General features: G+C 37.9%; 1 protein-coding gene across 49 annotated transcripts in view; it reads left to right on the top strand.

Moving 5' to 3' along the window:
* The window catches only part of RIMS1 (regulating synaptic membrane exocytosis 1), a 312,325-nt gene that overhangs the window by 141,800 nt on the left and 157,285 nt on the right, over positions 1 to 13,240 (top strand). For 48 of the 49 annotated variants that reach the window (XR_011095287.1, XM_068678176.1, XM_068678175.1 and 45 more), the window contains 2 exons: positions 258 to 601; positions 2,974 to 3,845. Coding sequence is in view for 48 of the 49 variants with exons in the window: in XM_068678176.1 (XP_068534277.1) it covers positions 258 to 601; positions 2,974 to 3,845 (1,216 nt within the window). In the remaining variant the exon portion in view is untranslated. The remainder of the gene's footprint in view (positions 1 to 257; positions 602 to 2,973; positions 3,846 to 13,240) is intronic. The other variant, XM_068678196.1, reaches the window with a different exon arrangement.

The raw sequence follows: 13,240 nt of genomic DNA, 5'->3' as shown, positions 1-13,240 counted from the left end.
CTAGGGCTGGACTGGGGTGGGTTGCTCCAGGTAGGGGTGATGTATATTGACAGCACATTTTGGAGAAGCTCGCATAGCATGTGCCTGTAGGATGCTTGGCTCTAGCCAGTGCAGTTAGCGCTTTGAGAAGCATGTTTGAGCACTGGCATGAGCACACATAGAGGAAATGAGAGGTCGTAGCTGATCGCGGCAGAATGAGCATGCATTTCAGGGGCTGAGGGGTAGCTGCACTGACTCTTCTTGTTGTCTTCAACTAGGTTATGTGGGTATGCAATTTATGTCGAAAGCAACAAGAAATCCTAACAAAATCTGGAGCGTGGTTTTTTGGAAGTGGACCGCAGCCGTCACCCAGCCAGGATGGAACACTGAGTGACACGGCGACTGGTGCGAGTTCTGATGTACCGAGAGAAAAGAAAGCAAGGCTTCAGGAGAGGTCGAGGTCACAGACTCCTTTAAGCACAGCAACTGCCTCACCACAGGAGACCACTCCTTCCAGCGTGCAGTCTGACCGGAGGAAAGGAGCAGAAGTGTCACAGCCAGCTATGGGCCTGGACCAAAAGCAAGTTTCATCAAGGTCCAGAAGCGAGCCTCCAAGAGAAAGGTAAGACTTTCTTTTTGTCTTGGCAGAGCCTCGTAACTGTAGCTGCTGGTGCTGTAATGTTACATGGGGCTTTCAGGACTGTGTGTGTGTCTGTAGCCATGCAAAAATAATAAATTGATTTACATACCAAGGAAGTGTACATTAGCAAATACATCATCTGAAGTATGTGTTTTGGGCTGAACAACAGAAATGGTGGGGAGAGATGGGAGAGAAACTGAACAACTACTATTTAAGGATATTTCCATGGACATCAGTCCATGGATCTCATATACTTTTAATGTTGAATTATAGGTTACTTTGAAATTGTAAACTTGGTGTGTGTTCCAATGTTGCTAAACAGATAGGAAACCTTTAACTTGATGAAACAATCTAGTAGAGGTAAACAAACAAACAAACAAACAAGCAAACAAAAAAAAACATCTGTGGAGTTCTGTCAGGTATCCTTGTTTGTTATATTTTAATCAATGATTGTATTATTTTATTTAATAATGAAACAGAAAATAGTAAAAGATCTCATTCACATATGCAAAGTAAACATCCACACAGAACAGCAATTGCACCATCTTGAAATCAGAGCAAGTTGCATGCAAAACTAAAACCAGCCGGAAGCAAACAATTGTATTTCAAGTGACTAAATGAATCGATTCCTGAGCTGTGTTCACTGTAGTGAACTGGCAAAGAGTGGCAAATCAAGAGAGTTACTCTTTTGTAAAAAATCAGTTACTCTTTTGGCTGCTGACTGCCAGATGACAGCAATCAAGGAGGGGGCCTGTGGCAAGAGTCTGTTGTAGAAGATTCCCTCTTGGCCAGAACAATTGATCTGTTTTTTTCATAGATATTGAAGCTGAAAATGAATGAGAAAGAATGGCTAGTAATCTGCTGTTTGGGTGAGGTCTGTATTGGTTTAACAGGAGCAAAACTCATGTTAGTCTTATGTATAGAGGAAACCAACACCTGATGATCTTCCCTGATTCTGTTAACTTTTGTCCCCAGTGCTGAGAAGGCCCCAGAGCAGTCATCACTCAGCTGAAGGACACTTTTAAGGCAGCAAAATGCTTTCTATTGCTGCTTTGCTGTCCAAAAATTAAATGGTTATATTAATTATGCAATACTGACACTTTCAAATGAAGGTCAAGGGTTCTGAATGGAGAGCATCTATGGTGAGCCAATGTATTGCCAACAACACAGGAAGAAGATGATTGAAGAAAAAGGAGAAGGGCTTAACTTGGACTTACCCAACTTGGACTGTCCCACGTGTCTGCAGATGCCTGTATCTCTGAAAATCTGTGATCCAAAGATGTATCAATGTGGAAGGAAAGATTCAGTTCCACAAAGTCAGTCCTTGTGGCTTTGTCATGATGTGGGTTCATCCAAATTATGGTGTATGACTGTGTTGAGCCTTCTTCAAAAACAATAGATTCAATTGTGAACTGGTATATTCGCAGGGCAATTGGAACGATGAGAGAGAAAGGGAAAAAAAAAATATATATATATATACATTTTATGGGTTTTACAATTCTTCATCTTGTTTATTCTTCCAAAATTGAAGAATAAGGAGAAGAGATCATAATTTTTATGCAGATTCATTATTCATTATTTTGGACTTTGGTTATATAGAGAAATAAGGTAAATTTTTTCATCTTGTTTTGGTGGTACAGAAAGGAATGCCATTAACTTATCTCAAAGAGTCAGTTTGCTTTTCTTTATATGCTTCTGAAATGGGCACTTTTTTTTAGAGTTTGAATAAGATAGAGTAAACTAAGTCAAATATTATTTTTTCTGGGTATATTCTCTTGCATTTTTGATATTATTATTATTATAACATCTTATAAGATAGCATATTAATATAAAATATAACAATATACATGTATAATAACAATAACAATAAAAATAATTTTGCACTGCTGTTGAAGGAGATATTCCATTTGGTGATATTTATATTTATAGTGTCAGGGTGCTTGAAGTTAATAGTGTGCATGTTGGTAGTTTGTAACCCTCACTTCCCATGACTGCTGCCAGAAAAATGGAGAACATACTCCAATACTCTGTCATAGTGCTGCAGTTACTACAAAGCTACTTTTAAGTCTTTAGCTACTTTGTGTGGGTAAATGATTTTTATCTACATTTATCCATTGTAATATTCTTTGTGATTTTACTAATTAATTGGACTGTCCATGACTTGTTTTAATCAAAGCTCAGCCTAGACATTGTTTGCTATTGAAAAATAAAACTACTGTTGATAGGATTAATAGATTAAAGGATTCATTAATGGATTAAGTACCTTCCTGTACATTTTGCTGTGGGTTATCTCAATTAATAATCTATTTACTACAGGATTTTACACAACTATTTCTGTACCCTTTTCATTGTAGGAAGAAGACGTTATTGGCTTCAGACCAGAATGGCAAAGGTGTAAAGAGTGAGCGTAAGCGTGTGCCAAAATCCTCAGTTCAAAAAGAAGGACCAGCAGATGACAGGGAACGTAAAGAAAGGCACGAAAGTAGAAGGCTGGAGAAAGTGAAGTCACAGGACTATCCAGACTTGCCAGAAAAACTTGAGGAAGGCAAAGTGCCTGATGATGAAAAACAAAGGAAGGAAGATGAATATCATACTCGATACAGGAGTGACCCCAATCTGGCAAGATATCCTATAAAACCCCATCCGGAGGAACAGCAGATGCGCATGCATGCCAAAGTTTCTAAAGCACGGCACGAGAGAAGACACAGCGATGTAGCTTTGCCACACACAGAAATGGAGGAAGCGGAGGTACCTGAGAATAACTTAGGAAAACGCTCACAATTACAGGGAACTCAGGACAGAAAATCTCTTGTGGAAACTCAGAGGTCGTACTCTATAGACAGAACAGGTGATGTAAGAATTTCTGTTTCTAAACAATTAACTAATCATAGTCCACCAACTCCCAGGCATAGTCCAGTTCCTATAGAACACGTAGAGTACAAGAACCACGATTCCTTTAAAAAACAGAGCCGCCTTGATCCTAGCTCTGCTATTCTCATGCGAAAAGCAAAGCGGGAGAAAATGGAGACCATGCTAAGGAATGATTCCCTTAGCTCTGACCAGTCGGAATCAGTGCGGCCATCCCCTCCAAAGCCTCATAGAGCAAAAAGAGGCGGAAAGAAAAGGCAGATGTCAGTTAGTAGCTCAGAGGAAGAAGGGGCATCAACACCAGAATATACTAGCTGTGAAGATGTGGAGATAGAAAGTGAAAGTGTCAGTGAAAAAGGTAAGGATCTTTATGTATATTATGCACATGGCCATGGTTTTGGGAAAAAGATATCTGTGTTTTACTCTCTTTTGCCTGATTTTTGAACATACCCCTTTGTTTCTCCCCCCCTAGCCTTTTTTTTCCAGCTGAGAACTCTCGTACTTGTTCACATTTGGTTTGCAATGTTTCCTTCTGCATTCTTGGACAAAATGGTTAAAAGTAACATGAGCTGTTGAGTTTTTCTCATTCTCTTCCCTCTTTCACTAGAACTGTTAAGAATTTGAATTCTAGTATATTCTCTAGATGACATCTGTATGCTTGGTCATTGCTTCATCCTTTTGTCTGAATGCAGAATAATTTTCTGTGAATCAATGGAAATTGAAAATGAGCTCTGTAACAATCTAAGACCATTATAAAGAGTCATAATACCTGTCTTAAGATATGCTACATTTTACTATATTAGTAAAATATCAAAGATCTCTTAATTTGCTAACAATGATAGGGCATGGGTAAAGAGTTATACAGGAAAGAAATGAGAATTGCCTAACCTATTGTCTGGATGACTTTACTCCCAACTTTACAAGTATGTTTACATTCTGTTAACTTGAGTTTATCTGTTCATGGTAACACTGAGCAGTAAGGAATAAGTGTAGTACACTTTGTGCTTTTAAACAAGGCCTTTGTTCTTGCCAAAGAAGTTAATCAAATTCATGAATGGTGAGCAGATAAAATAAGCATCACCAGGAAAGAGTGTGGTAAATTACTGTCTTACAACTGTAACTTGTCTGTAAGTGACATTGCATTGAGTTGAATGCTTTCTCTGTCTTTGGAAGTAGCTTTTAGCTCTTTAGTTTAATTATCTGTTTTGTAACTTGAAAGATTTTTGCAGGTGTTCATACTCGGAATGCCAATGGCTTGTCTGCATTACCTTTTATTTCCTGGCAGTGTTTCAAGACATGTCTTTGATTCTGATATGTTAATCTGTCTGTCTATCTTTATCTGATGTTGTAGTCTCCTGACATCCCCTGAAGCTCTGTGTATGCATATAAGGAGACAACATTTATCTCCTATCCCACCTGAATATCTGTTTAACTTCCTAAACACATTTTTTTCCATTCAAAATATGGAAGCTAGCTTTTCTGCTCATTTTTAAGGAAGGGTGGAGACCATGTCCCTGGAATCTTGATCGAGATTCCACTTCAAACCAAAAAAAAAAAAAACCAAAAAACCACAACCAGAAATTTTGTGGAGTCTCCGTCCTTGGAGATGCTCAAAATCTAAGTAGGGAAGATCCTGAGCAACCTGCTCTAGTTGACTCTATTTTAAGCAAAGGGGTTTGAAGAAGAGACCCTTAGAGGTCCCTGAATATATGTATGTGTGTATGCAATACATTAATTCCAGAAAAATATCTGTTCATTTGATAGCCATGACAAGGAAAAAGTGGAAAGCCTTTGAAGTAGTACAGAAGAAGAGCTAGGCAATGTGAATACAATTTTTGGTAATAAAATATCCAATTATTTATTTTTAAAATTAAATTTTCATCAATACTTGGTATAATGCACAGTATTTTGTAAGAACAAATGGAAAGGCAGAAAAATGTATTACCTAATAATTTATTTTTTGAAATCCTTTAATACCTTAGAAGATAAAATGCCACAGTAAAAGGATGTAGTGTTTAAAAAACGTATTAACAAGTACTTCTATTTTAACTGAGATCAGAATCCCATCCCCTGTGACCAGCACCATTCCAAGCAGAATTTCACTCACCATTCCTTAAGTGATTTGCTTGTAATTTGAGATACTGCACAGGTCTGTAGTTGTAATGCTTTAGTACCTAAGTCCAGCAGGGTCTGGAAACCATCCTCTCATCTAAATATCAGCTCAGTCAGAAATCTGGTGCCAAAGTAATATAAATGGAGTGAAAAAAATAGAATTATTGCAAATGTATTTTTTTGAATTTCTAACAGCCTTACCAATAAAACCCAATATTTTAAAATTAAGTCACATTTAGTAACTGCCTAAAAAAAACAATCAGAAACTGAGTAATAATCATGTACTTCCAGAAGTTAATATAATAGTACTTTTTATCTTTTAAATTCTGTACTGAACATCCAAAATATGTTTTCTATGGAAAACAGCTCACACCTGTTTAAAAGAAAATGATGTTATGTAGACATGTAAGGTATAGGAAGGGTGGTTGAGAATGTTGAAAAAGCAATAGCCAAAAATGACATATGAAGAAGCTTATTTATTTATTTATTTATTTATTTATTTATTTATTTTGCATCGTGGTTACCTAGATGGCTGCACACCTTTTCCACCAGTTCTGAATCTGTAAGAAAATTAATATAAAATATTACAAATCACTACAAGTTTAAAGAACTAAGCATGAAAATCGATAATTAAATTCACCTTCAGTCAGTGAAGAAAGGGCAGCACCTTCAGAGAGCACCATCCTGGGAAGGCAAAAGGAGCTCTCTTAGAAAGCATGAATTAAATTTACGGTCACTACAAAGACTTACTAGAATAATATAAACCAAAAAAACTACGAATGCAATCCAGACCTCACTTTAGAACAGAGAACACCTGCCTACTGCCATCCAACAAAGAGTACTAATTAGATTAGGTGAAAATTTGTGGAGAAAAACATTTTCTTCCAACTATGAAAACAAGAATTCATGTGGAACTTGTAGACTGGTGTACAGACAAAATTGTACTTAACTTTTTATTCCAGTAGTAGTAGTTACAAGAGGTGTTTTTATCTTCTGTCATGCAGTCTTTGAAAGTGGAAGATGAAATATTGCTGGAGGTTGGGGCCATGTGAGGAGATGTTGAAAACTTCTCATGTACTTTCATGTAAATAGATGTGCTAATGCTTTTACATTCTGCATACTCATTATACCTATTTGCCTTAATGTGTATGTTGTTCACACAGTTAAGGCTTGGAAATATGCCTAATACTCAAGATACTGATGGCAAAATGGTAAAAACCTCAGTAAAACTCAGTGTGTGTACCTGTAGCCTTCTGAAGTCTGCACTGGGGCTTGGTGCTTGGGGGTGCTTGCAGAGGAAGGGGAGCAGAAACCAAATCCCTGCCCTGCCCTTTTCTTCCAGTGCTGTAACACTCCTGGCAACTGAAGTAGGGCATGCAGTGGGGTGTATAAATGGACCGAAGGAAAGCATCAGTAAGAGGCTGTAGAGAAGAGGAGGCTGGCTTTAAATATTCTTAGCTGAGTGGTTTCATGTAGGTATTTTAAATTTATAGTGTAGGCAAGTCATGTCGTACTGTAACATCTGCTAGCATATTTTAACATCTGTTCACTGGGAGAGTTGGGCATGAAGTTTTCAGGAGTGCTGAATTTGTTTAGAACTGTGACTGAGCTTTAACTTTGTGTAAAATAAAATACCCTTCCTAGGGCCATCGTTAGTTCTTAGAAATTAGTTCTAATTTATGTTCTAGTCCTTGTGAAATAATTCAAATCTACATCTGGTTCAGATTTTAATGAAAATATAATCTAGCTCCAGTTTCAGAAATCTAGTCAGTGTTAGTCTTACTCCATGCTATTAATATTCAGTACTTTTTAGTAACTGAAATTATTTATAATGCTTATGGAGTTATAAGTAAGTGCTTGTTAAGTTAGTGTTGGTCAATAAGAAATCTGTTCTGTGTACTTGCAATTAGGTAAAGTGCCCGCATGCATATGCAAATGAAATAAGCTGAACATGAGTGGGAAAAAAAAGTCTCGTGGTTGCCAGGAAATCCAACGCTTCAGTGAGATCTGTAACCATGTAACTGGCAAAGTCACAGATGTGTGACTGAATTCTCCTTTGAAATCCTAATAAAGCACTGCTGCTAGTTTGCCTTAAGAGGGTTGTGAACATGCTGGAGGAGTCCACAGAAGAGCAGTGAGAATGGCCAGAGGTCTATAAAAATGATATATAAGGAAAAGTGGAAAGGATTAGGGTTGAGACGTAGCTGGGCTTTGAATGGGAAAAAAGAAGCTGAAGAGAAGAGTGAGGGTGAGTGCTGCTCTATTCCTATGCAACAGAGGACATGGAAGAAAAGGATGTCAGAAATTGTTAAATTCAGAGTTTTCTTGCATCTCTGGAACTTGAAAAGGCATTATTGTTCTTTATTATTAACATGGAAGACCAATTCACTGGAATATTCAGCCCCCATATTTTTTCCACTCAGAAACCATTCACCTTGCACTGGAAGGGGGAGGTACAAGAGGAGCAGTACGTGACGCAGGTTATAGGGACTTTTTAAGGGGAACTGAGAGCTTTTGAAAAGTCAGTCCTAACTGTAGTTGCAGAGCACTTCACAAAATGCAGCTGTGCAATGAACTACAGTCCAACTCAGCTGGCTTGAAACGTGGTGGTGTGTTAGAGCCAGAGTCTTTCCCCCAGGCTATGCTGTACAAAACTCTGCCGTGTAATTTGTATATGCATATATTCTGTCTATACTATAAAGCTCATGTGGACTGCAGGTAAGGATTTGCTGTTACTCTTTTGATGTAAGAGCCTAGACTGAAAAATGAAGCAAGCTGTGTCTGCCAAAGCTGCACAGCTGTGTAAGGTCTGTGCAGCATGTCAGAGGTCTCAGGGCTGAAATCATAGATTAACAGAATCATCGAGTATCCAAGTTGGAAGGGACCACAAGGATCACTGAGTCCAACTCCAGAGTCCCCAAAGGACCACCCCAAAAATAAAAATGAAAATCAAATCATGTGTCTGAGAACTTTGTCCAAACATTTATTGAACTCTGACCTGAAATCCAGAAATCCAAGTTGAAATCCAGAGCTGTGCTCCTTTCTACCCATATAGGGAACCTATCTCCCTTTTTGGAGAAGAATAAAATCCTGTGATAGAAGGTAAATACATTATTCTATATTTTAGAAAAATAATTTTCAGCATATTTTACTTTTGTGAACAGTGGCTTTGCCATACCTTAAATGCAAATTTGATAAGGGTTTAACTTGGTCCATTTTGCAAGTTAAGAAAGGTCCATTTTGCAAATACAGGGCATACATGGCTCATCTAAACTTTCCACATGCAGATGTGGTCTGTGAGGGAGGGTGGGTTGGTGCTCAAACATCATGCTGAAAAGGGCATTTAGCTCCATGGGCATCATGCACTTCATCTGGGACAAGGCTACCTTGGGATTCTTTTACAGTTTTAAATGCAGGTTGGTAAGGAATTTAAGTATTTACTTTTGTTACTTAAAAGTTATTGGTTGCATATAGGTCCTAACAATGTATGTGTGGTGTTACTTACGGGAACTATGTGTAGTAGAGAAGTAAATAAAGTAAAATGGTTATACTACTTGGCTACCTTTTAGATGCATGTGTAACATAAGATAAAGCACTTCTGACATGCAACAAGGAGAAGTGAAGCACATTTATTTTTAACTCACGTTAAAATGTATTATTTAATTGTATACATTCATTTCCAGAATTGAAGTTTCCAGCTTTTGTAGCCTAGTTCTCAACTTGGTAATTCTTTACTCTGCAATATGAGCTTCAATAAATAATTAGTTCTTCTCATTATTGGAAAAAAAGAAATCTCTTTAAAGCAACTTGGCAGTGATGTTTTATCTGTTTTTTAAAGTATCCAAGTTCTTGGTATTTTTTAGAATTACTGAAAATGCAGTTTCAGACACCTTTTCACCAGAAATATAAATTCAAATATTAATTTATATTGCCTCAAATGTAAATTCAATTAAAAATGTCTAAAACATTGTTATTCTAATTAAAGTTTATTAGCTAAATAGAATAAATAAGCTATTAATTAAAAGCCAAAAAAATACTTTACCTAGTTTTATGATCTTACCTTTATTAAACTTCGATGAAGTTTTTATTTTATTTTTTAGATTTTTTTTTTATTATGTGATGATGTTAAAAAATGCTGGGTGTTAAGAGTAGATTTTTTGTGTTGCTCAGAGGAAAAGCAAGCACCACAAGCAGCTCTTTTTAATCCATTAGGCCACACAATCTGCACCGTTAAAAGGGTGCTCAGTGAGCCACTAGATGGAGCTGTCAAATCTATTTGAAATTGTCTTTCACAATCCATGGAAATAATTTCTCTCTTATTAGCAAAGGGAAAACCTCCAGTTACCAGAGAGGATAAATGTTGTTCTGAAGCAGCTGGATGTACTTTTGGGTTGCCTCAGCTTGCTTCCACATCTGAGGTGGGAATTGCACAACCTGGACGGGGGCTCCCCAGGGTTTTGGTTAGGGGGGATGGAACTGTTTTTTTGGAGTTGACTTGCTTTAATCTCTCTTCAGTATGTTCATACGATCCTCTCCTGAACTGTCAGATGAGCAAAAGCCTCGACTCAGGCAGTGAATACCGAGCAGTTCATGAGTAGAGGGCCAGTGAGCAGCTTTTTCCAGTGCTCCAGAGAGCCTTGGGTCAGTCAGAGGTCTGATGCTGCTTCCTGCCCATCACGTTCCAGAGCTCTCCCACAGCAAACGGGTGCAAGTTTACATCCTGAGATGTCAGGCAATTTGATCTCTTTGGTGTCTGGCATTGTGTAAAATACAGGATAAGTTTTACAGATTATGTAAAATACAGGATAAGTAAATACAGATGAAACCAAAGCACAGAAAAGCAACTCACAAACCCAAATTTAAATAGATGCAGCTTCTCAAAACTTCCTGGTATTTGCTATTTCTGCCAGTTTTAATGTAAATGTAGTGAGCCTTGTCACTATGCCCAGGTGGGTTTAGTTATCTCCCGTGGGGCAGGCCCGTGGAGTTGGCAGTAGTGCTGGAGCAGAGTTTGTGGGAGGGCAGAACAGCCCCCAGGGCACAGGGATGGGAACGGACACTTGGGAATAGATCGGCTTGTGCTGCCCTGGGCTCTTCTACACTGACAAGATGCTTTCAGATCAAGCTGTACAAAAAGTTGATTAATCTGTTCCCATTACCCAGTTCTAAATCTCACTGCCAGAGGAGTCTTAGGGAATGGCTATTCCTGCAAGCCACTTGAAGGAGGCACTTAGGAAGACATTAATTTTTGCCAGGGAGCTGATTTTTTTTTTTAAACAAACCAATGTATCATTTGCATTTAGAATTTTCTTCAAATGTTTCCTTTAAAATTCTACTCTGTCAGCAGCCTTTTCTTGTTTTAAAACAATAGTAACAACAAGGAAAAATAATGTGGTATTAACTTAGGGCTTATTGTCAGAACATCAGTTGTGTGCACTATGGTGGGCCTAATCTTACTTTGACCTAGAAAATTGTTATAAGGATTAGGAACAAATTTTCTGGCTTAAAAATTAAACAAATGCTTAAACAAACAACATGCTCAGTGCTAAGCCCTACCTTTAAATGTGTGGGTTTTTTTGTTTGGATGGTATATAAAATGTCAAAAGCAATAAAATATTCTATTCAATAGACATAGGCCTTTCAAAATGAGGTCAGCACAAGAGCACATAAAGCTCTAATTAGTAGGTTTATATCTGAAATTTTTAGAATTAATGGATATGAGAGAAATCTGAAAGAAAAGGAGGGGATGTAGGTTAAGTTGTCAGAGTCATCCTGACCTGGTGTAATAGAAGGAACCAGTGATCCCTAGATGTCTTTCACCCCTGACTGTATACCCTGTCAGCCTGTACATGTATCAGTTCAGAACACACATTGACTTTTGCTATGTTTTGCAGTGGGGGAAAAAGGGGAAAAAGGACAGGTTGGAAGGAAGGGGAAAAAAAAAAAAGAATTGTATTAAAGAATTTTGTTAAGCTGCTGTGGCTGACTCAGATCAGAAGCGGTAATGATACTATCATCATAGGTTGGATCTCCTGTGTTTGCTGGAGCCCAAGTTTGCTGATGATACTGGCTTTTACTGTAGTTCCTCCTTTGGCAGGTAAACTTGGGTACAGGTTCTTGTATGCTTGACTTCTCTTTCTGTAGGAATTGAATTGATTTGAGCAATCTGGGTCTGTGAGCTCAAGCCTGTACCTGAGCATGGCTGTCAGAGGCAGCTTTGTCATCCCAACGCTTCATCCCTGCTTATCATGTGTCACGCAGTGACTTTGAATGCAAATCTTCCATGTCCACCATACTATAGGGCGTCAGAGTTGGGAGAAATCTATCACTGTGAAGACTTTAAAACAACAGCTAGGGATGACAGTTAAAGTTGGGAACATAGAGAGTATTTTGAGACAGTAAATTAGAAAGTTGGTGTCTGCATACCAGTTACCATTTTGCTGAAAGCATCTGGCTTTGGTTAGCAATTTAATGGCTGAGCAAATAGTTTGGGGGTTCACTTAAGAGGACCTTTGTCTTTAAAAAAGACTATCTAGCAGATCCATTACAGATATTGGAAGCTAGCTTAAGTACTGCCTTTATGGAAAAGAAAAGTAAATACATTACACAGTCTATTTTTTATATACCAGGGTCAAGAGGAAGTCCAGAAGACAGTACTCTGTAAATCTGACAGTGCAGCATTTATTTTCTGTGTCTTGATTCTCCTCAGTCAAGGAGGATTATGAAAATGATTGGCCTGAGGAGATGCTTTTTGTTTGTTGTTGTTGTTTTGTTTTGTTTCCCCTCTTCCCCATAGATTAATAAACTCAGACATATTGCAAAATTACTGGATGGTGAAAGCTAGGTAGCAAAGATCTAAGCTGCCGCATCTATGAAATTTATGAAATGTTTCTGGGCAGTTGCCAAGTTTCTTCACTTCCACTTGACTTGGTTCAGATCAGAGTTTGAACTAAAAGCTGTGGAGTAACAATTGCATGACATTGATTTAGCCCGAGCTAAATAAAAGGCCAAACTTATTAGCACCAGCATGTCTCCCTGTTGATGTGACTACATCATTTCTGCTTTGGTGCCTTTCTTGCCAGCTGGTCAAGAATATAAACAGAATATTCTCATGCCTGAATTGAAGGGAGTATTGATGAGCTTGTGCTTGAGGGCATACATTCAATCAGGAGCTGTGTGTCTTTTTCACCACAGTCACCTCTCTTCTTAGCCTGTAATTTTCTCAGCAATTATGAGAAATGACAGGCCAAGCTATGTCAATCTGTTGAAAAGTAAAATGTAGAAATGGCACAAAAACACTTTTGGATGTGCATATATACATGTATATTTGTATATAAGAAATTTCTGTTTTAAATGGTAAATGGTCAACAATTATCTTTACAAAGTTGTAAGCATTTTCCCAAATACAAAACTCAGTAGTCTTCCTTCAGCAATACTTAACTAAAAAAAGAAGTTGCACTTCTGTTGCAGAAGTGCATGGAGGGAACAGAAGTGTTTTAATTAGCACAGTGTCAGTCAAAACCTGCACCTAAGCCTATCAGAGGCAGATGTATTTTCTCCATTTTGTTTAATTATGGATGCACAGCCAAACTGCATCCCAAGTTACACAGAAGTTTTCTCTGTTATCCCAGGAGAGCATTT

This window comes from Anas acuta, chromosome 3 (genome assembly GCF_963932015.1).
Source record: "Anas acuta chromosome 3, bAnaAcu1.1, whole genome shotgun sequence".
NCBI classification, from domain to species: domain Eukaryota; kingdom Metazoa; phylum Chordata; class Aves; order Anseriformes; family Anatidae; genus Anas; species Anas acuta.
The sequence above is the reverse complement of the archived record's forward strand: the minus strand, read 5'-3'. Positions and strand labels throughout refer to the sequence as shown.